At 40.6% G+C, this 22,714-nt stretch overlaps 1 protein-coding gene across 5 annotated transcripts in view; it reads right to left on the bottom strand.

Annotated features, from left to right (window-relative positions):
- Positions 1–15,164, bottom strand: part of ect2 (epithelial cell transforming 2) — a 190,415-nt gene extending 175,251 nt beyond the window's left edge. For 2 of the 5 annotated variants that reach the window (XM_039811664.1, XM_039811662.1), the window contains exons 1-3: positions 14,771–15,163; positions 14,313–14,476; positions 2,910–2,989 (exon numbers count right to left, since the gene is read on the bottom strand). In XM_039811664.1, the coding sequence (XP_039667598.1) occupies positions 2,910–2,989; positions 14,313–14,442 (210 nt within the window). In that variant the 5' untranslated portion in view covers positions 14,443–14,476; positions 14,771–15,163. Of the gene's footprint in view, positions 1–2,909; positions 2,990–14,312; positions 14,477–14,770 lie in introns of all 5 variants that reach the window. The other 3 variants (XM_039811660.1, XM_039811663.1, XM_039811665.1) reach the window with 3 other exon arrangements.
- Positions 15,165–22,714: the final 7,550 nt, after the last annotated feature.

Raw genomic sequence — 22,714 nt, 5'->3', positions numbered from 1 at the left:
TTCCTCTATGTTGATTTGACCATGGCGGCCCCCCACGGCAACATTTCTGCCACCCATGGTATCAGAAATAGGGCTGCATTGTTAGAAGAGAATAGCGCAGATACGCGGGCACACACGAGCGGGCATGCACATCACTTGGCAGAAAAAGGGAGAAAGGAAAAAGAGACGCTGTCCGTATGATAAGCCAGTTGAGATTGTGTGTACGTCCTTGAGAACTGTAAGTCGTATAACTTTTGTAGTCAGTTCATTTAAGCCTGGTGTTGCAAATTTAAATTAAGTTAACTGGTGATTTTCGTTGTTTGTATTCTTCACCTGCTAGCTAAATTGCACGTGGCTGTTGATTAGATATAATAGTGATTGCTCACGTTTGTATTTTAGGTGCATTATTTACATGCTGAAGTAGTTACACCGCATTAAGATAATGTAATTAATAGTGGGTTTATTGTTATTTGCTACAGAATGCTTAGCCTATATGTCAAGATCAAAGTTGGCCTATATAGTAACTCACAAAATACAGTGCGTTCAGACCTGCCCCCACTGCTAAAAAAATAAATAAAAAATCCTAAACACTGAGGCAATTCAGATTTACATAAAACATTAAAGAGCAGATAAAAACTGGGGGTGATGTTACGCTCTGTGCCGAGGCTTCAAAGCGTGTGTCGGGAAATCCCTTTAGTTTTCTGTGAAGCACGTATCGAGTAGGGCTTTGGGCGATTCGTCGGCGTAGTCAACGTCATCGATTACGTAAATGCGTCAACACAAATAATTTGCGTCGACGCATCACTAAATAAAATAAATAAAACTCACTTGCAAATTAATTAACGTAATGTGGAACTACTGTTAGATATACGCGGGTTCTAGGGACACCTAATCTGTAGCCCTGCCTTACATAAATAATACATGTAATACAAATACAGGCTACTCTTTTTGCACTTGCTCGGTTTACTTTAAGTTTTTATTTTTGTATTCCTCCTAAAGTGACTTTATTTTGTGGTTGGATTGATAGCCTACATCTGGCTTCAGGTTGCACTAAAAATTCATTTTACTTGAACAGTGCAGTGTTAAAAATTTAAATAGAGATTTTGCGTAAATTGTTAATAATTGAGAAATGGTTTCCCATTAACCGTTAGTCGACTAATCGAAAAAATAATCGCTAGATTAATCGTTTAAAAAATAATCGTTTGGGACTAGCCCTAGGCTTGTATCGTTTTAGACATATGAGGTCATTGATGACATCCGAAGCCTCGCTGCCTGTCCATACCACGTGACTGGTTTATAAAGTGGTTCGAATCTACACATTTTTATTATACATCTAAGATCTACACGAGCACAGTCACGGCCCTAAGCCCAGTTAAACCATTGCCACATACCAGCTTTAGAACAGCCTAGTAAAATTGCCCCTCCCGCTATTATATTATGACCAAAAGAATTGATATACACACATTTAATAGACGCATTCCTCTTGAGGAAATCCATTTATTATATGGTCATGTTAATTGTATTATATCACCAGAAAACACACACTATATTGATATAAATTGATTACGTGGAAATTGATTTTTTCTTCATCGTTATTTCTAAGTCTTTACTGGTGGAAAATTCAGTCAAAAACCATCTGATACAGTGTATCACACTATTTGACCAACAGGTGTTATTGTGAGCAAATGAAGCCTCAAGAAATGAACCCTTATGAGAACCACTTTGCTGGAAAGCTTCAATGCTTCATCGCGCCATCACTAAAAATGGTTATGAAAATAAAGAATAAAATACAAGAATAAAAGTTACAGTGCAGCGTAAAAAAATAATTATTTGATTTAATAGGTTGTAGAGACAGGTTTGGGAGGAGAGATGGAGGTGTTTTACGTGTCGTCGAAGAGCTTTTGCCGTAGCCTACGTAAGTGGACTTGTGTCTGAGTCCGCATGTGTGTGCACAAAGTGTCTCCCCTGTGCTTTCGGACCACGGTCAGAAATCTGTAGCAGGAAAAGTTAACCCTCTCCTTGATTTCATGTTGTTTATGGAGGAGAACCCGGAAATGAGTAGGGGGAAATGCACACTACCAAGCCAAGGCCAAGTGGACCAATCACAGTTGTTCTGCGTCACTGCAATGTGTGGTTACATTTGATGAGAGGTGCACGTCAGGCTACAGCGTAGGGTCCATATCTCCACGTACTTACATACGTACCTATGGCGTTGATTTAACGCAGAAGTATAATACGCCTTCAGAAGCAAAACGTGCTCCTTGACTCCCTGTTCATAATAATTAAATGAACTACACTTTGGGGTCAAGTGTAGTTGGATCAGGGACCAGGTCCAGGATGCGAAATCCCCCTTACAGAATTATATTCCATTATATTTTTAATTTATACCTGCCACCAGAATTGTGTTTTCCTTGACATAAATAAATGTTTTCACCATAAATTGGTGCCTAAAATGTATCAGCAGAATGCAGGAAATTAAGTCTTTGATGCTTTAAATTTTCTGGGGGAGGACCCAGTAATATGTCTCCCCCCAAAGGCCCATTCTGAGCCAGACAAAAAACCTTTATGTTGGATATCTATCAAGGGGAAGAGACTCACAGTTAAACAATTAATGATTCTTATCCAAAGAGAAGAACAGTACCCATAAAAAATATTTTTGATCACTGTGCAAACCTGCATTGTAGCTACTAGAGCACCCCGCAAATTTTCGACCCTGACCTAACCTGAAATCCAAAAGTCTAAATTAAAATAAACAAACATATTGAAAATTCTAAACTAATATAGCCATGCTAGTTGGAAGGACACAACCTTACTATATATACACCTTATTAAACAGAAAACAGCAGTGATGTTGACAAGCTCAGATTGTGGAGGCCTGTCACCTTAATAAAACACAGTGAACCTTCAGGATTAATAGAGAATTCATGTACCTGCAATGCTTTGACCAGCGCTCCATTTCTGCCTGCTTCTCCCACAAGAACAACCCTTGTCTCCACTTTTGGCAGCATATCTGAGAGAGATGAAGAGCAAAAGAGAGACAGAGTGAACGAGGAGCAAATGAGACAGGGAAAAAACTAGGGCGGGTGATAAATAGATTTTATCGATTAACTCGAGTGTCTAGTTAACGTTGATTTGTTTAAATGAAAATCGATTTTCTCCTTAACATCTGCCGACGCTCCCCTCTGGGCTCCCGTAGCGCCGAATGGGCTCAGGCCTCCCCCCGTGCGTTTGCCATAGAGATACACAAACAACATGGCGGCAACAGGGACTAACATTTTTTTTTTTTTTATATATATATATATATATATATATATATATATATATATATATATATATATATATATATATACATACACACACACACACACACACACATACACACACACAGTACATGACTATTTACATTGTAGATTCTCACTGAAGGCATCAAAACTATGAATGAACATATATGGAATTATGTACGTAACAAAAAAGTGTGAAATAACTGAAAACATGTCTTATATTTTAGATTCCTCAAAGTATCCACCCTTTGCTTTTTTGATAGCACTGCAAACCCTTGGTGTTCTCTCAATGAGCTTCATGAGGTAATCACCTGAAATGGTTTTCACTTCACAGGTGTGCCTTATTAGGGTTAATTTGTGGAATTTTTTCCCTTATTAATGGGGTTGGGACCATCAGTTGTGTTGTGCAGAAGTCAGGTTGATACTAGAGTTGTTCCGATTCCGATACCAGTATCGGAAATGCCTCCGATACTGCCAAAAATTCTGGCATCGGTATCGGCGAGTCCTGGAGTCCAGGCACCGATCCGATACCACGTACTTTATTAGAAATAGGAATCCATTTACTGGTTAGCTCTGACATATATAAAAAGCTCCGACATCTCTGACACAGTTCTTCTTCACGCTTTTTAAAAAGTTGCGCTGTGCTGCCATCAGCAGCTGCTGTTTTAGAGGGCGAAGAAGAATTGTTCACCTGGCGCATCCTTAAAAAGGAGCTAAGGTTAGGCGATCATGTCGGCGGTTTGGCAGTACTTTACAGTGGCTTTTCCCACCAGTAAAGGCGCGACATGCAACATATGTAAAGAAGCAATTTCGGAGGGTGGTACGAGTGTTGCAAATTTCAACACCAGCAACTTAATCAAACATCTGAAGACGCGTCACGCTAAAGAGCACGACGAATTTACCAAAGTAAAGGGGAAAAAGAAGGACGAACTGCAGCAGCAAACTCTGGAAACTGCCTTCCACCGACGAGATAAATTCCCTAAAGACAGCCAAAAAGCAACAAAGATAACCGACAAAATTTTGGAGTTTATTGTCCTGGATGACCAACCCCTGTCTGTTGTCGAAAATGTGGGATTTCGCCGATTAAGGGAGCATTTGGAGTCAAGGTACTGTTTGCCAGGTCGTAAATATATATCCGAAACTGCGCTACCCAAATTATACGAGGCCGTTAGGGAACACATTTCGTATATGCTGAAAGACGTGCAGGCAATCAGCTTTACCACGGACATTTGGAGCTCCGACGTGTGCCCCATGTCTTTGCTAAGTTTAACGTCACACTGGGTGGACAGTGAGTCAACATTTACCCCTCGAAGTGCGGTGCTGCACGCCAACGAGTTCCGAGGGTCACATACTGGCACATTAATTGCCGAAGCAATTGAGGGGATGCTAGTAAAGTGGAAAATCCCCAAGTCCAACGTTCATGTTGTTTTGCGCGACAACGCTAGCAACATGAAGAAAGCCATGGACGAGATGGATGTACCAAGTCTGGGATGCTTCGCCCACACTCTCCAGCTGGTGGTGCACGAAGGGCTACTGTCACAGAGAAGTGTGAGTGATGCACTGGCGAATGGTAGGAAGATAGTCGCGCATTTCAAACACTCGCCACTGGCTACTACACGCCTGGAGAATATTCAAAAAGATCTCCAAATGACCATCAAACGTCTGCACCAAGACGTAGCAACGAGGTGGAACAGTACCTACTAGGGCTGGGCGATATATCGATATAAACAAATATATCGATATATTTTTAAATGAGATATGGAATTAGACCATATCGCATATATCGATATAGTTCAAATGTGATCCTTGCTCCCATAGATATGTCGCCGTGAGGTTCTAAACATACGTCAAAACCCGCCGCCATCTTGGAACAAGGGTCCGAAGCATTCAGATCAACGCTAAAGATGCCGGACTTTTTACTGCTTAATTATGTTCGATAGAGGAAATGAAAAGAACAAACCGCAATGGATAACATTTAACAGGTGACAATGTGTTTTATGATTATATATGCCGCCGACCAGCAATCTGAGCTCCGCGGCGCGGAGGCGGAGGACCCCGTGGGCCGCCGCGCGTCTCTTCCCCGGGCAAAAACACAGCTTCGCCTGCGCTGCTGCGCGCGGTCCCCGCTGATCCAGATCGGACCAGCCAAAGACAGAGTGGTGATCGGTAGGATCTTACACGTAGTCCAGGACGAACTGTATGTCGATATGCGCGGAAAGTTCCACTAAGTTTGCCGGCGGCGAGGCGGACGGAGAGAGGCGCTACAGCAGGGCAGCGACCGTCTGCGGCTGCAGGATCTGGAGCTCAGTGCCCGTTAAAATTACATGTAACGCATAAATACATACAGAAATAAATAGTGGAGGAATGAGCCTGGACATTTCAGTCTGTTTAAACTTCACCTTGAAGCAGAAACTCTTAGTTCAGAAGGGTGAAGTTTCCGTTTGAACTCAGATCTGTGAACCGATCATAATAAATATTCTTTGTATTAACACATTAATTAGTTTCTTTGTTTTGTAGTCGATAGTTCATCTTTTAGTTTACTTAAGTGGAAGCAGTATCAAGTGGAAGAATGGGACTATAACCTAGGCTTACAGGCATGAGGCATTACATTTTGAACAAAGTAGATTATATTAATATCAAAAGCTTAATTGACCTTTGGAACAAATCACAAATAGCCTATGGAGCTTTGATTTCAAAAAAGTTACTCCTGTTATACAGTATTTAGGTTTACATTTTATTGTTATTTGAACAGCTGAGCATTTAATCATGAACCAGGTGAAGAAACCGGTTTATTATTTATTTGATTTTGCAACTGTTTCTATGAAACTACTTGTGACATGTCATATTTGATTTGGGCTTTGACTGAACATTTGCTCTCACTTCGCGGAAAAAAAAAAATCGGGATATATATCGTATATCGATATTCAGCCAAAATATATCGGGATATGACTTTTGGTCCATATCGCCCAGCCCTAGTACCTACTATATGGTTGAGAGTTTACTGGAGCAGAAGAGGTCAATTTCAGCATATGGAGCTGACCACGAGCTGCCAGTGACCCTTACGGCTAACCAGTGGGCTTTACTGGAGAAAATAATCACTGTTCTGGCACCATTTGAAGAACTGACCAAACAGATTAGCTCCTCCACCTCTTCTGCAGCTGAAGTCATCCCCTCAGTCACAGTGCTGAAACGCCTGCTTGCTCGGGAGAACGAGGGGGACACAGGTATAAAAACCATGAAAACAACCCTTCTTGAGGCTGTCCAGAAAAGATTCAAGACCATCGAGAACGAGCCCTTGTATGCAGTTGCCACTCTTTTAGACCCAAGATTCAAAGACAGGTATGTCTAATATTTTTTTTATTCAAAGTCTATATTATAAACCATATATACTATATATACTATATATATATATATATATATATATATATATATATAAAAAATTTTGAAATGGTATTTTGGATAACTAGATATTGCATTATTATTGATTACTATTGCATTAATATGTTACCACTAAAAACTACTATGGAGGAGGTTGCTATTTTACACATTAAGACATTTATTTATTATTTGTTTTTAGATACTTCACAGGAGCAGACAACATCAAGCATGCCAAGGATGCTCTGACCCGAGAGGTGGAGAAGATGGAGGCGTTACTGAGCAGGACCACACCTGAGGGAGCAGAGACAGTGCCAGAAAACCCCCATAAAGCTCCGCATATGGAAGCACAGCCAGACAGCAGCAGGAGCAGAAAGAGCAGCTTGAAATGCCTGTTTGAGGAAATCCTGCAGGAGCATGATGAGGAACGTGGGGCAAGTAGCACAAGCACACAAGTTCAAATACAGACATATTTGACAGAGCAAACGGTCCCACGCTCAGACAGCCCATTCCAGTACTGGGGAGTCAACCAAATTCGTTTTCCGACCCTGGCTGCCACTGCTGCAAAGTTTCTCTGTGCTCCTTGTACCAGTGTTGACAGTGAGAGACTGTTCAGTGCAGCGTCCAACATTGTTGATGCAAGAAGGAACAGGCTAGGAGGAGAGAGGGCAGAAATGCTCATCTTCTTGAAGAAGAATCTGCCTTTGCTCTTGAAATTATGAGCAATACTAAATTGCTGAAATGCTACTGCAATGTGTAGCCTACTTGTTTTAAAGTATTATTTATTGTGTAGCTGCTGCTCTTTTATTTTTACTTTATAGGTTGGTGTTGCGCACTATTGTTAAATACTGCACTATTTAAAGATTTAAATGCCTTTTTATTTTAGTACATAATGGCTGCACTTTCTTTTTAAAGGAATCATTAAAGTTGCTGTTTGACTGTTTTATACTGTTCTATTTAAATGCCTTTTGATTTTACAAAATTGTGGCTGCACTTTAATAATTATTCCTATATTTATTTAGTTGCTGTTGCACTACAGTTTTATACTGTTCTATTAAGACATTTAAAAGCCTTTATTTTACAATATTGTGGCTGCACTTTATTATTTTTTAATTATTATTCCTATATTTAAGTTGCTTTTTCACTACTGTTTTATACGGTTCTATTTAAAAATAAATTTCTTCCATTTGCTGTATTCATTCATGTTTTACAAAGGGTTTAACCTGAGCCAGGCCTTACCACAATGATAATCATATCACAGTCATGCAGGCGTAGTATGATCTCTTTTTTTTAACACACTGGTATCGGTACTCGGTATCGGCCGATACCCACAGGACGTGTATCGGAATCGGTATCGGGAGGGAAAAAATGGTATCTGAACATCTCTAGTTGATACACAGCCGACAGCCCTATTGGACAACTGTTAGAATTCATATTATGGCAAGAACCAATCAGCTAAGTAAAGAGAAACGAGTGGCCATCATTACTTTAACGAATGAAGGTCAGTCAGTCCGGAAAATTTCGAAAACTTTGAATGTGTCCCCAAGTGCTGTCGCAAAAACCATCAAGCGCTACAACGAAACTGGCTCACATGAGGACCGCCCCAGGAAAGGAAGACCAAGAGTCACCTCTGCTGTGGAAATCTGTGCTTTGGTCTGATGAGTCCAAATTTGAGATCTTTGGTTCCAACCGCAGTGTCTTTGTGCGACGCAGAAAAGGTGAACGGATGGATTCGACATGGCTGGTTCCCACCGTGAAGCATGGTGGAGGATGTGTGATGGTGTGGGGCTGCTTTGCTGGTGACACTGTTGGGGATTTATTCAAAATTGAAGGCATACCGCAACCAGCATGGCTACCACAGCATCCTGCTGCAACATGCCATCCCATCCGGTTTGCATTTAGTTGGACCATCATTTATTTTTCAACAGGACAATGACCCCAAACACACCTCCAGGCTGTGTAAGGGCTATCTGACCAAGAAGGAGAGTGATGGAGTAATGCACCAGATGACCTGGCCTCCAGTCACCGGACCTGAGCCCAATCGAGATGGTTTGGGGTGAGCTGGACCGCAGAGTGAAGGCAAAAGGGCCAACAAGTGCTAAGCATCTCTGGGAACTCCTTCAAGACTGTTGTAAAACCATTTCAGGTGACTACCTCTTGAAGCTCATCAAGAGAATGCCAAGAGCAAAGCAGTAATCAGAGCAAAGGGTGGCTACTAGTGATGTTACCCGTGAACCTCCTGCTTCTAGGCATGTATTGAAAACATGAACCAATTTGGAATGAAGCTTTGTATCGGAGCTTGATTCGTTTTGGTATAATTACGTGACCAGTGACGTCCGAAGCTTCGTTTCACACACACCCACCTGACTGCTTCGAAGTTGAATTCAAAAGCTGCGTGAGCAGCGAGACACAGGGCTGGGTTTGTTGCAGTAGGAGAGTCAGAGTCAGGAGAGTTAGTGAATAGAGAGATTATTATAGCCTGTAAGAAAGTGTATAGCCAGTAGAAAGGTCATAGCAAGTAGCCTGGTTTATAGTGAGTAGAGAGTTTATAAAAGAGTTTAGAGCGCCTTCTGCAATGCCTATCTCACCTATTTTGCTGAGGAGACAATGTTGCTCTAGGCTACGTAGGCCTAATCACAGAAATGTGTGTGCAATGTGCAATGTGTTCTTCATTCATTTCCCTCCCAAATTGATGTATTTGTTTTCAAACACAAGACAGTTCACAACCAAAATCCTAACTTTATAGTTCTTTTTTTTTGGTGGAGAAGGCAATTACATTTTTATTTATGCAAGGTCCCACATAGGCTGAGTTATTTATGTAATTATTTATTTATCAATGAATTCATACTCAAAATGTATTCATCTTCAACTCTAAAGTACGCCTAGAGTTTAGATTCTCTGCCCGAGCCCGCCCGATTTTCAGGCCGGGCCGTTATTTTCCGCCACTATCCTGGGCCGAGCCGGGCCGGGCCCTTGATCAAGCTTTTGTGTTTTTTACTATAGCCTAATTGGGTGGGGAGAAAGCTATGCTATAATCAGAAATAGGAGAATTACCTTTGAGCAAGTTTGGAGGAAAGTCGGAGGTATGGAACCATTTTAAACAAGTCGTGGGCAGTGACAATACATATGTGTCGGCTTTGTTGAGTGCGTTAAGTGCGGCACGCTGTCGCCTATAACAGCAAATAAAACGGGGACTTGGATGATGAACAGACACATGAAGCAGGCTCGCCGTGGCAGAAAAGACGATAGTCAGCCTTCAACGTCCTCATTTGTTACTTCTCCAAGCGTGATGCGAGGCAAGCCCTCACAGAGAAATACGTAGAGTTTTTTTTTTACGTTTCTTCATTCAGATCCATTTGCGATCCGTTCCATTCTGAATAAACAAACAGCGCAGTTTACATGCTTAGTCCTTGTTGCATTATTCATTAAGATCATTTTAAACAGATGTCTGCAGTTCAAATAACTCTGAATTGTATCAGAATGTCAGTTATAACGGCCCGCGTATGAAAAAAGTGTTGAAATCGGGCTCATAATTCCAGTTAACTTGTCGGGCCGGGGTTGGACACAACGCGCATGGGCTCGGGCTTACTCTAAAGACATAACTGTGAAACAGTTTGTGACACAATGCTATCCCTAACTTCACCACCAGATGTCCTCATAGAGTTCTGAAGCTTCAAGTAGTGAACCTTTTTTCGATACAATTGGCTTGAAAGCTTCACTGCTTCAGAAAGCTTCAGTTCGCCATCACTAGTGGCTACTTTGAGGAATCTAAAATATAAGACACTTTTTTGTTAAGTACATAATTCCATATGTGTTCATTCATAGTTTTGATGCCTTCAGTGAGAATCTACAATGTAAATCGTCATGAAAATAAAGGAAACGCATTGAATGAGAAGGTGTGTCCAAACTTTTGGCCTGTACTGTATATATAATAACTAGTCGCTTCATTACTTACTTATCTGTAATTTCCGCCAAAGTGACCGGCAGCTCGCGGCGCTCTGTCCCTGGCTGAGAGTCACCTATTCTCAGATAACTGAACCACCAGCTACCGCTGACCGGACGGAGAACCATGCGGGGCACCAGAGGTGGTGTTGAGGAACTCGGTTGCGGCTCAACACATCTACTAAATGCCACCGATACGAACGAGCTGTGACGGAGGTCTGTAGCGGCTTAAACAACTAGCAATCGCTGCTCTGTAGCACGGCGCTCCTCTTTGACGTTTGTTTTTACCGCTAGTTAATACGAAGGAGCTTGCTACAGGTATGCTACATTCAAGAGACCATGGGATGTTAATGTACGTTACTCAGCAACAGGTGAAAATAGGGGCAAAGTTGCGCAAAAAGGTTAAAATGATTTGAACTTTTAGCAAGGAACGAGAAGTGAATTACCTGTATGTGTGAAAACAGCTTAATCTCACGCATCCGTTTTGTTGTTGTTGAATATATAGCCCCATGTGTGTGTGCGTATGAGTCAAACGAAAATAAAGTTAAAACTTGTTTTGAACTATTTCTTTGTCATCTGCAGATTGATTTTAAGTAGGGGGAGGAAAAAACAAATCGATTTAAATTGGATTCTTTTTTTTTTATCTGGGATTTAATTTTTAGGCCATAGGAAACACACACACACACACACACAATTTTAAAAGTAAAATGTAATGCTTTTTAAGACCTCAAGAAATAGAATTTAAGACCCAAAAATGTCATAACAATTTCTTTGGAATACTGAATTTATTGCCTCCTACAATGGAAATTAAAGTTTTCCATTTGTTATCAGTTATGTGCAATGTGTAAACTCTGCAAAAATACTTTTTCATGAGACCTTTTTTCAAATTAGGAAACCGGCGTATAATAACTAACAATAACACTTCCAACATTGTTTGGCCAATATAGATGTAAACACAATCAAAGCTCACGGTTGGCATTTTCCATTTTGTTCCATTGTGATGCAGAACAGAGCCAACATAAGATACATAAGTTGGATTACACTAAACAATGCATTGCATGAAGGAACCATATAATAGTAATAATAATAATAATAATACTTCCAACACTTAAAGCAATCTCCATCATAAATAAGCTCAATAATCAAAGTCCTCAAAACAGCCTGTCCCAAGCCAAAAAGTTGACAAATAATGTACATGACTCTTAATGAGAGAAACCAATGAATAGAGAGGTCCATTGTTTTGTAACATCCCAAATTCTCCTTAAGACATGTGCAACAAGTGACAGCCTACATTAGCAGCTACATTTGCCCAAAAACCCATAAAAATCACAATGTGGCATATTTAAACAAAATAAACCACATCTACCAACAATTACACCCCTTAAACTCTGAGCTAATGTGTTGTTACCTGTTAGATTGTCAAAGTGACCATAGACCTGTGACCTGACTGGAGCACATAACCAGTCCTCTGCCGACTCTGCCCGGAGTGGCAGCACTGAGCACCGGGGGAGTGTTTGTGTTTACACCACTAGCATGAGCTTTGGACCGCACTAACGTTACTCAATTTTACACCACACTTAGTATGAATAATAGTATGGGATTTCAAACACAATCGTAACGTTACTTACACTGAAATGACCCAACATGTCCCCGGCTCGGGAGTGACCCATGAACTCCAACCCATAGTAGCGGGAGATGACGTGGTGTGTGCCAGTCTCATCATCAGTAGCTAGTCCAGAACCACAAATGAAGGTCCATTTGTTTGCTCTTTGTCGTTTTATTCATGCTTTCGTCAAATATGACAACATATGGCTAGCTGCTGCCACGTACCGCTGGTGCTTTCCTCCTTTCATATGCGACTCGACGGCTTTGAGCCCCATGGTCCCTAATGAAAAAGTCTTTCTGCAGAATTTACATACTGCCTCGTTGTTAAATTTGCACTTCCCCATCTTCTTTGTATGTTGAACCCTGTCTATGGTTGAACCTCACCTCAACAACCACGTAATGGCGGCACGCAGCCCGACGTCAGCGTCTGTAGCCGATGTACCGTAAAACAGCTATTAATCGTGGAGACTCATTTCAATTGTTTTACGGTGGACCACTGTGCTTTCCCATCGTCATTAAGCGCACCGGCTGAAAATGTAATACCTACAGCAACTTCATGGTAAATGTAAGACAATTTAAGACCTTAATTGCCCGGATTTTAATTTAAGACTTTTTAAAAAGGACCCGCGGGAACCCTGCGCGCGCTGCGTTGTCTCTGGAAGGTTATGCAAGTTGCTTATATTGACTGACAAGGGTTACAGCCAGACCTATATCACTGATTAAGATGAAAGAGAAAAGGGGTTGCACAGAAATTGGGTAGAGGAGGATAATTACAAAAATAAAGTAGGAAGCTAATACATGTTCCCTGTAGTGGAACATAAGAACTAATTTCAATTCCCACATAAAAAATTATACCTACCTCATTGTATTAAGAATCCATTTTAAGTCAATATAACTGGCATTATGTTAAGAGAGCAAAACATTTTAATAGACCTAAAATGAACTCAGTCGCAAGCTTATTAGCAGAGTTTGATCCAGGCCCCCGACCTCCCTGTGACTAACTGCCCCCCATACTGTCAAGAGAAAAGCCAATGATATTTGAGGGTTTTATGGGTTCCCCTCTCAGATAATCCCCAATCAAATGTAGTCTAAGGCTGTTGCATGCTTCCAAGCTAGGGTCTACAGACGCAAGTAAACATCCAGTTACATAATTTCAATCGGCGTGTGGACATGGCACGTCTTTCGAAATTTGAATCATTGCGATCTGCGGCCACAGACTTGTTGTTCTGTAGTACCCCAGACTCAATGCCTTCCTTTTCAGCCAAAACAACCCAGTAATTAGATAACTAATGTGTTCTTAATGACCTGAATAACAAAAAAACATGTAGAAGAAATATCTTACTCTACAGTGTCCTTCTGTGTATTGTTGTCAATTAGTCCACTACAGTATAAAAGAGCAAAGGCAAGGTAACTCCCGCACGGATGAGCGAGAAGCAGATGAGACTGGCTTTAGTATGTACAAATTAATTGTTGCAGACAGTGCGCACACAGATCATGCTGGAGATAAAATCCATGCAATTTGTATCTTCATTCAGGTTATAAACTTTTTTATATACTTTTAAAATATAGGAGGCTGTAGTTTGTGTTTAATGGTGATCCTCATTGATATTTATTGATATGTACAAAATATTAGAAACACCTGTACATAAATAAATATCAATAAGGGTAGATTATTAGAAAAACCTTTCAATATAATGCAATACAACTCAAAAGCATCACAAACTACTGCCTCTACGACTAGGAAGTTGAAAACTATTTCAACAAAAACTGAAAGCAGGCCTGTAGTATTGTATTAAGTGCATTGATTTTAGTTGCTAGTTTACCAGATACACCGAGTGTACGTCTAAGCAGGAATGTAACTTACAGTACAAGTCAAGGAATAGTTCACTGTGCCAATTACTTTTTCCAGTTCTACTGCTCTGTTTCTCCACAGCATTTTGGAATTTTTAACATATTTGTGTATTTCTTTCTAATAAAATAACGTAACGTTACGAGCTTGCCCACATATAACGTTAGGGAAATCCTGATTTGTCACACTATTGGGTATTATCTACGCCGAAGGTGTGATAGGTATTTAGTGATAATCAGAGAAAGGAGGAAGAGAAAAAAAAGGTACCCATACATACTGACCTTCCCCGTCTTCACATGTCATCCCCATAAATACATGGTCCTTGGTGGTTTCGGCGATCTTCGAATCATAGACCGAAGAATCCAGCAAACTCCGAGCTGTCCCTAGAGTCACTATGCTGCTGTCAGCCATGCCAGGAACTTGTGGAGGCACCAAATTGTCCAAACTATCAAAAAGTTACAGGGAATGAACAAAAAGAGACGGTTGTGTTTTTTTAAGACATGCTTTGTATGGTCAAAAATTTTGAATGATTAGGCCACCCGGGGTTATTATCTCAAAGGATATATCCACCTTTATGTGTTACGCTAACGTAAGCCCAATTAACGTTGCTATTTACTACGGTACCAAATTCCCTTTGCTTAACGTCACCGGAGGTTAGCTAACGCTAAGGTATAGCTAGCTAGGTAATGCGGTTTCAACAGCACAAAAACAACCTCAAAGAATCGTAAACCAAACTTACCGACTGTTTCGGTGGCTGGTAACTTAGCTAGCTATATCAAAGAATTACAGAAACGGGAGCGAGCTAACTTCATTCAATAAGCTCTCTAACTAAATTAGCTACCGAGCTAACGTTAGCTAGTAACTTCAAGTCAACAATACAATAAAGAATTCCCGAGAATTCCTCTTCGGTCCAAAACACTCAAAAAATCTATAATATCTCTTCGTTATATGGCAAGTCTGGTGTCAATGCATGTTGCCCTTTATGCGTGAATAGTCCAAATTGTCGAAATGTGGCTACTTGTTGACAGCTAGCTAACTGCTTAACAGTAGTCCCGAGTAGGTATTTGCCCGAACTTAATTCAAAAAGCAAGGCAAACAACGGTGCAGCGCGCTGATTGGGCAAGAGTAACAGAAAGCCAGCGGCTCCAGTCCGACGATGTAGCTGATTGGTCTGTTCATTCAAATAACGATTTGCGTTTCCTGCCCAGACATGCGACCTTCAGGTACTATCGTAAATATTATACAACTCTCCGAAACGATATTAATTACAGATACATTAACTTCATTTTACAAAAACTAATTCCAGAATGATTAAGCGGTACGGCCATGTCGATTAAAATATACAGCGTAACGATTTACAAAGAAGGATTTATTCAGCTTCACCACTTCCTGAAAATTAAAAGTTTAAAGGTTTTGTTAAAAAAAGAGTAGGCCTAGGCCTAGCTACCGGTATCTGTTTTATCTGTTGCACAAAATAATAAAAGCAAAAATTACCAAAAGTAGTTCTATGTAAAGATAATCTTGGCAAGCAGCATGTAGAAATATTATAAGGTATTATTTCTCATTTCAGAAGTCAATCTGAATCACTTTCCAAAAAACCTTTCCTCTGTAGACCCAGATCATTTCTTCCTGCATTTGTTCACATGTAGTAGGCTAAAGCAAGACATATGTGACTGCTGAATATTCAGTCATAATGTATTCATTGGCTACAGCAATAAATTGTTGCTTTTGCATTGACTTCATATTACATGCGGTGCTGTCAGTATCTAAAACTATTAATTGTTGTGTCTCAAGTGCATTATGCTGCTGATACAATTTTACTCTGCAATCATCCAGTCTGTTCTGTATGGATCATATACTGTTAATATTAACAGTCAATGGTATGGATCAGCCACCAAACAGGACAGGAACAGACTGCAACGGACAGTCAGGGCTGCAGAGAAAATCATGGGTGCCATCCTGCCCTCCATCCGGGACTTTTTATACTCCCTTCAGAGTCAGGAAACAAACAGAAGGCATCAATACAGACCCATCACACCCTGGACACAACCTGTTTCAGCTTCTCCCCTCTGTAAAGTGTCCTGAGAAAACTCTTGTTATGATTTGATACTATAAATAAAATTGAATTGAATTGAATTAGTAGGTGCTACAGAATAATGTTCCCCAAAACAACCAGACATAGGAATATCTTTTTCCCACAGGCTATTACTATGATGAACACTTAACACCAGTCCATAGTGTCAGGAACAATCCTTGTGCAATAACCCTGTAACACCAAGCCTGGTCTATTAATAATTCTTAATTTATTCTAGCACCAATTGCACTTTAGCATTGCTCTATTGTATTACTGTTTACAATCATCATAGAGCTGTTTGTTTACATATGTGTATGTAGGTACATATGTGTAGCATATGTATGTGTATAGTATATATTCACTTTTTTATATATAAAATTAAATCTTTAGTAGTCAAATGTTAACAGTGTGTCCGATTCCCTGTAAAGTATGTGTTTAGACTTACTTGGCCATTAAAACTGATTCTGATTATAATGCCTATGTGGTACTGTATGCTTTTCTCTCCTAATATTTCTCAAATAGGATTTCTTTTGTTTGCATTTTTAACTATTATTATAAATAGGGCCCGAGCACTTTCAGTGCAAGGCCCCAAAGGTGCCTTGCAATGAAAGTGCGAAGGAACCTATTGTTTTTCGTCAGATTATTAATTTTCCGAGTCCTTTGTCACATTTTTCAGGGCGTTAGCATGCACGAAAACTCACAAAAATTTGCACATATTTCACAACTGGTGAAAATTGCAAAGTTATGTAGTGATTGGGCTCGGGTGTTGCCAGGGGGCTCCATAGCGCCTCCTAACGTGCGCCTTAATTCCGAAAAAAGTAATAAGTTAATATACCAACTTTTGAGGGAACATAGGTCTCATCTTGAACTCCATGGAGCTATTTTTAGAAAAAATTACAAAATTCAAAAATTTCCAAAATCTTGGTTTTCGTGCAATAATCTTCATTTTGCGAACACTTGTTTGAGGACTTTAGGATGCACGAAAACTCTTAAAATGTTGCAGCTATGTGCAGAATATTAAACTCTTTCATCTGAATACAAATTTAGGCTTGAGAGTGGTATGGTTGCTCTATAGCGCCCCCTAATTGGTTTTAGCCCTTGGGAACATTTGTGATGGCCTCAATATACACGAAAACTCACAAAAATTGGCGCCCACATAAACACCTCAAAGCTTTGCGAGACTGTACAGTGATTTGGCTCATACCTGTAAGCGGGCTCCATAGCGCCCCCTAATGCGTAGAAGGCCTTAACTTGGACATAGTTGCTCCGATCTTCAGCAGATTTAATACCCATATTGCTCTAATCATTGCAGACATATTTCCCATTTACATTCATTAGCTCCGCCCAACCGGAAGGCGGCCATTTTTAATGATGCATTTTTCAGGTGTTTTACATTCTTTCGAACTCGTCCTAGGCCGTGACTTCAATCTTCTTGAATCTTTGCAGGAAGTAACTGTTGACCCTCATAATGAAAAGTTATCCAGAGAATTTGATAGTTGAAAGAATGCGGAAGTTATAGCAACTTACTGTCTAAACAGGAAGTTGCGTTATCTTGACAACAATTATTCCGATTGCCCCGAAACTTGACAAGGATGTTCCTCCTGGCCGGTTTAGCAACTGTGCCAAAGTTGGCTGCAATCGGCCATTAGATGGCGCTGTTTTAATCTTTTTTATTTAATCATCAAAATATTGACATTTCGGAAGCCTACTTTGTCTAACTACTCCTGGGACGTGAGTCCGATCGGCACGAAAACTTGCATATACACTCGGAGGACCCTCGTGACAAAAAGTTGTCAAAAGAATATTGATAGCTAAAACAATGCGCAAGTTATGGAGGACCAACTTCCTGTAGGTGGGAGTGGAAACAGGAATGGTTATATCTTGCCAACGGCTATTCCAATGGACACAAAACTTAAGAAAGTTGTTCCTCATGTGACTATGAGGCTGTTTGCCAAATATGTCGTCAATTGGCCTTTAGATGGCGCTGTTTTATTAATTTATTTATTAATTAGCTAATTTGCTTTGAGCGAAACCTACTTTTTTTAACTCCTCCTAGAGGGTGAGTCCCATCTGCACAAAAATGTGCATGTAGACTCGGTGGACCCTCATGACAAAAATATATATCAAAAGAATTTTGATAGCTAACACAATGCGCCAGTTACAGAGGACCAACTTCCTGTAGGGGGCTGTCGTAACAGGAAGTTGCATATCTTAACAAGATTTATTCCCGATTGACACCAAATATGAAAAAATTATTCCATATAGGGGTTTGAGCATCCACGCCAAATTTATAGTGCATCGGCCATTAGATGGCGCTGTTAGAATTTTTTTTATTAATTATTCACATCGCGATATATGGGAAACATACTTTGTCTAACTTCTCCTGGGCCGTGAGTCCAATCTGCACGAAAACTTGGATATAGACTCGGTTGACCCTCGTGACTAAAAGTTATCAAAATAATTTTGATAGCTAACACAATGCGCAAGTTATGGAGGAACAACTTCCTGTAGGTGGGTGTGGAAACATGAACGGTTCTATCTTGGCAAAAGTTTTGCGATTTACATGAAACTTAGAATGTGTGGTCTACATGTGATGTTGCATTTGCCAGTACCCCCAGGGCAAGAAGCGAGGGCCCGTGATCGCTACTTGCAGCTTTAATTAGGGCCCGAGCATGAAAGTTCAAGGACCCAACGGTGCCTTGCACTGAAAGTGCGAAGGAACCTATTGTTTTTCGTCAGATTATTATTTTTCCGAGTCCTTTGTCGCATTTTTGAGGGCGTTAGCATGCATGAAAACTCACAAAAATTTGCACACCTGTCACAACTGGTGAAAATTGCAAAGTTCTGTAGTGCTTGGCCTCGGGTGTTGCCAGGGTGCTCCATAGCGCCCCCTAACGTGTGCCTTAATTCCGAAAAAAGTAAGAAGTTAATATACCAACTTTGGAGGGAACATAGGTCTCATCTTGAACTCCATGGAGCTATTTTTAGAAAAAATTCAAAAATTCAAAAATTTCAACAATCTTCGTTTTCGTGCAAAAATCTTCATTATACGAACACTTGTTTGAGGACTTTAGGATGCACGAAAACTCTCAAAATTTTGCAGCCATGTGCAGAATATTAAACTCTTTCATCTGAATACACATTTAGGCCTGGGAGTCGTATGGTTGCTCTATAGCGCCCCCTAATTGGTTTTAGCCCTTGGGCACATTTTTGACGGCCTCAATATATATGAAAACTCACAAAAATTGGCGCCCACATAAACACCTGGGAGCTTTGCGAGACTGTACAGCGATTTGGCTCATACCTGTAAGCGGGCTCCATAGCGCCCCCTAATGCGTGGGAGGCCTTAACTTGGACATAGTTGCTCCAATCTTCACCAGATTTAATATACATATTGCACTTATCACTGCGGACATATTTCTCATTCACATTCATTAGCTCCGCCCAACCGGAAGGCGGCCATTTTTAATTATGCATTTTTCAGGTGTTTTACATTCTTTCGAACTTGTCCTAGGCCATGTTTTCAATCTTCTTGAATCTTTGCAGGTAATATCTGTTGACCGTCATGACGAAAAGTTATGCAGAGAATTTTGATAGTTGAAGAAATGCGTATGTTATAGCAACTTCCTGTCTAAACAGGAAGTTGCATTATCTTGGCAACAATTATTCCGATTGGCCCGAAACTTGACAAGGTCGTTTCTCATAGCAGAATTTGCATCTCTGCCAAACTTGGCGGCAATCGGCCATTAGATGGCACTGTTTTCATTTTGTTTAATTAATCCGCAAAATATTGATATATGGGAAACATACTCTGTCTAACTACTCCAGAGGCGCGAGTCCGATCGGCACAAAAACTTGCATACAGACTCGGAGGACCCTCGTGACAAAGAGTTATCAAAAGAATTGTGATAGCTAAAACAATGCGCAAGTTATGGAGAACCTACTTCCTGTAGGTGGGTGTGGAAACAGGAATGGCTGTATCTTGCCAATGGCTATTCCGATGGACACAAAACTTAAAACTGTTGTTCTTCATGTGCCAATGAGGCTGTCTGCCAAATATGGCGTCAATTGGCCTTTAGATGGCGCGGTTTTAATTTCTGTAATTAATTAGCAAATTCGCTTTGAGCAAAACCTCCGTTTTTAACTCCTCCAAGAGCGTGAGTCTCATCTGCACAAAAATGTGCATGTAGACTCGGTGGACCCACATGACAAATAGTTAACACAATCCGCAAGTTACAGAGGACCAACTTCCTGTAGGGGGCTGTCGAAACAGGAAGTTGTGTATCTTACCAAGATTTATTCTGACTGCCACCAAACATGACACAGATGTTCCGCATAGGGACTTGAGCATCCATGCCAAATGTATAGTGAATCGGCCATTAGATGGCACTGTTAGAATTTATTTTATTAATTAGCCACATAACGATATATGGGAAACATACTTTGTCTAACTCCTCCATGTGCCGTGAGTCCAATCTGCACAAAAACTTGGATATGGACTCGGTGGAACCTAGTGACTAAAATTTATCAAAATAATTTTGATAGCTAAAACAATGCGCAAGTTATGGAGGAACAACTTCCTGTAGGTGGCTGTTGAAACAGGAACGGTTGTATCTTGGCAAAAGTTATGCCGATTTACCTGAAACTTAGAATGTGTGGTCTACATGTGATGTTGCGTTTGCCAGTACCCCCGATGCAAGAAGCGAGGGCCCGTCATCGCTGCTTGCAGCTTTAATTAGGGCCCGAGCACGAAGGTGCAAGGCCCCAACGGTGCCTTGCACTGAAAGTGCCAAGGAATCTATTGTTTTTCGTCAGATTATTATTTTTCCGAGTCCTTTGTCGCATTTTTGAGGGTGTTAGCATGCACGAAATCTCACAAAAATTTGCACACCTGTCACAACTGGTGAAAATTGCAAATTTCTGTAGTGCTTGGCCTCGGTTATTGCCAGGGGGCTCCATAGCGCCCCCTAACGTGCGCCTTAATTCCGAAAAAAGTAAGAAGTTAATATACCAACTTTTGAGGGAACATAGGTCTCATCTTGAACTCCATGGAGCTATTTTTAGAAAAAATTACAAAATTCAAAAATTTTCAAAATCTTGGTTTTCGTGCAAAAATCTTCATTATACGAACACTTGTTTGAGGACTTTAGGATGCACGAAAACTCTCAAAAGTTTGTAGCCATGTGCAGAATATTAAACTCTTTCATCTGAATACAAACTTAGGCCTGGGAGTGGTACGATTGCATTATAGCGCCCCCTAATTGGTTTTAGCACTTGGGCACATTTTTGACGGACTCATTATATACGAAAACTCACAAAAATTGGCGCCCACATAAACACCTGGGGGCTTTGCGAGACTGTACAGCGATTTGGCCCATACCTGTAAGCGGGCTCCATAGCGCCCCCTAATGCGTAGAAGGCCTTAACTTGGACATAGTTGCTCCGATTTTCACCAGATTTAATACCCATATTGCTCTAATCATTGCAGACATATTTCCCATTTACATTCATTAGCTCCGCCCAACCGGAAGGCGGCCATTTTTAATTATGCATTTTTCAGGTGTTTTACATTCTTTCGAACTCGTCCTAGGCCGTGACTTCAATCTTCTTGAATCTTTGCAGGAAGTATCTGTTGACCCTCATAATGAAAAGTTATCCAGAGAATTTTGATAGTTGAAAAAATGCGGAAGTTATAGCAACTTACTGTCTAAACAGGAAGTTGCGTTATTTTGACAACAATTACTCCGATTGCCCCGAAACTTGACAAGGATGTTCCTCCTGGCCGGTTTAGCAACTGTGCCAAAGTTGGCTGCAATCGGCCATTAGATGGCGCTGTTTTAATTTTTTTTATTTAATCATCAAAATATTGATATATGGGAAACATACTCTGTCTAACTACTCCAGAGGCGCGAGTTTGATCGGACAAAAACTTGCATACAGACTCGGAGGACCCTCGTGACAAAGAGTTATCAAAAGAATTGTGATAGCTAAAACAATGCACAAGTTATGGAGAACCTACTTCCTGTAGGTGGGTGTGGAAACAGGAATGGCTGTATCTTGCCAATGGCTATTCCGATGGACACAAAACTTAAAACTGTTGTTCCTCATGTGCCAATGAGGCTGTCTGCCAAATATGGCGTCAATTGGCCTTTAGATGGCGCGGTTTTAATTTCTGTAATTAATTCGAAAATTCGCTATGAGCAAAACCTCCTTTTTTAACTCCTCCAAGAGCGTGAGTCTCATCTGCACAAAAATGTGCATGTAGACTCGGTGGACCCACATGACAAATAGTTAACACAATCCGCAAGTTACAGAGGACCAACTTCCTGTAGGGGGCTGTCGAAACAGGAAGTTGTGTGTCTTACCAAGATTTATTCTGACTGCCACCAAACATGACACAGATGTTCCGCAGGGGCTTGAGCATCCATGCCAAATGTATAGTGATTCGGCCATTAGATGGCACTGTTAGAATTTATTTTATTAATTAGCCACATAACGATATATGGGAAACATACTTTGTCTAACTCCTCCATGTGCCGTGAGTCCAATCTGCACAAAAACTTGGATATGGACTCGGTGGAACCTAGTGACTAAAAGTTATCAAAATAA

The sequence above is a fragment of the Perca fluviatilis genome, chromosome 9 (genome assembly GCF_010015445.1).
Source record: "Perca fluviatilis chromosome 9, GENO_Pfluv_1.0, whole genome shotgun sequence".
In the NCBI taxonomy this organism is placed as follows: domain Eukaryota; kingdom Metazoa; phylum Chordata; class Actinopteri; order Perciformes; family Percidae; genus Perca; species Perca fluviatilis.
The sequence above is the reverse complement of the archived record's forward strand: the minus strand, read 5'-3'. Positions and strand labels throughout refer to the sequence as shown.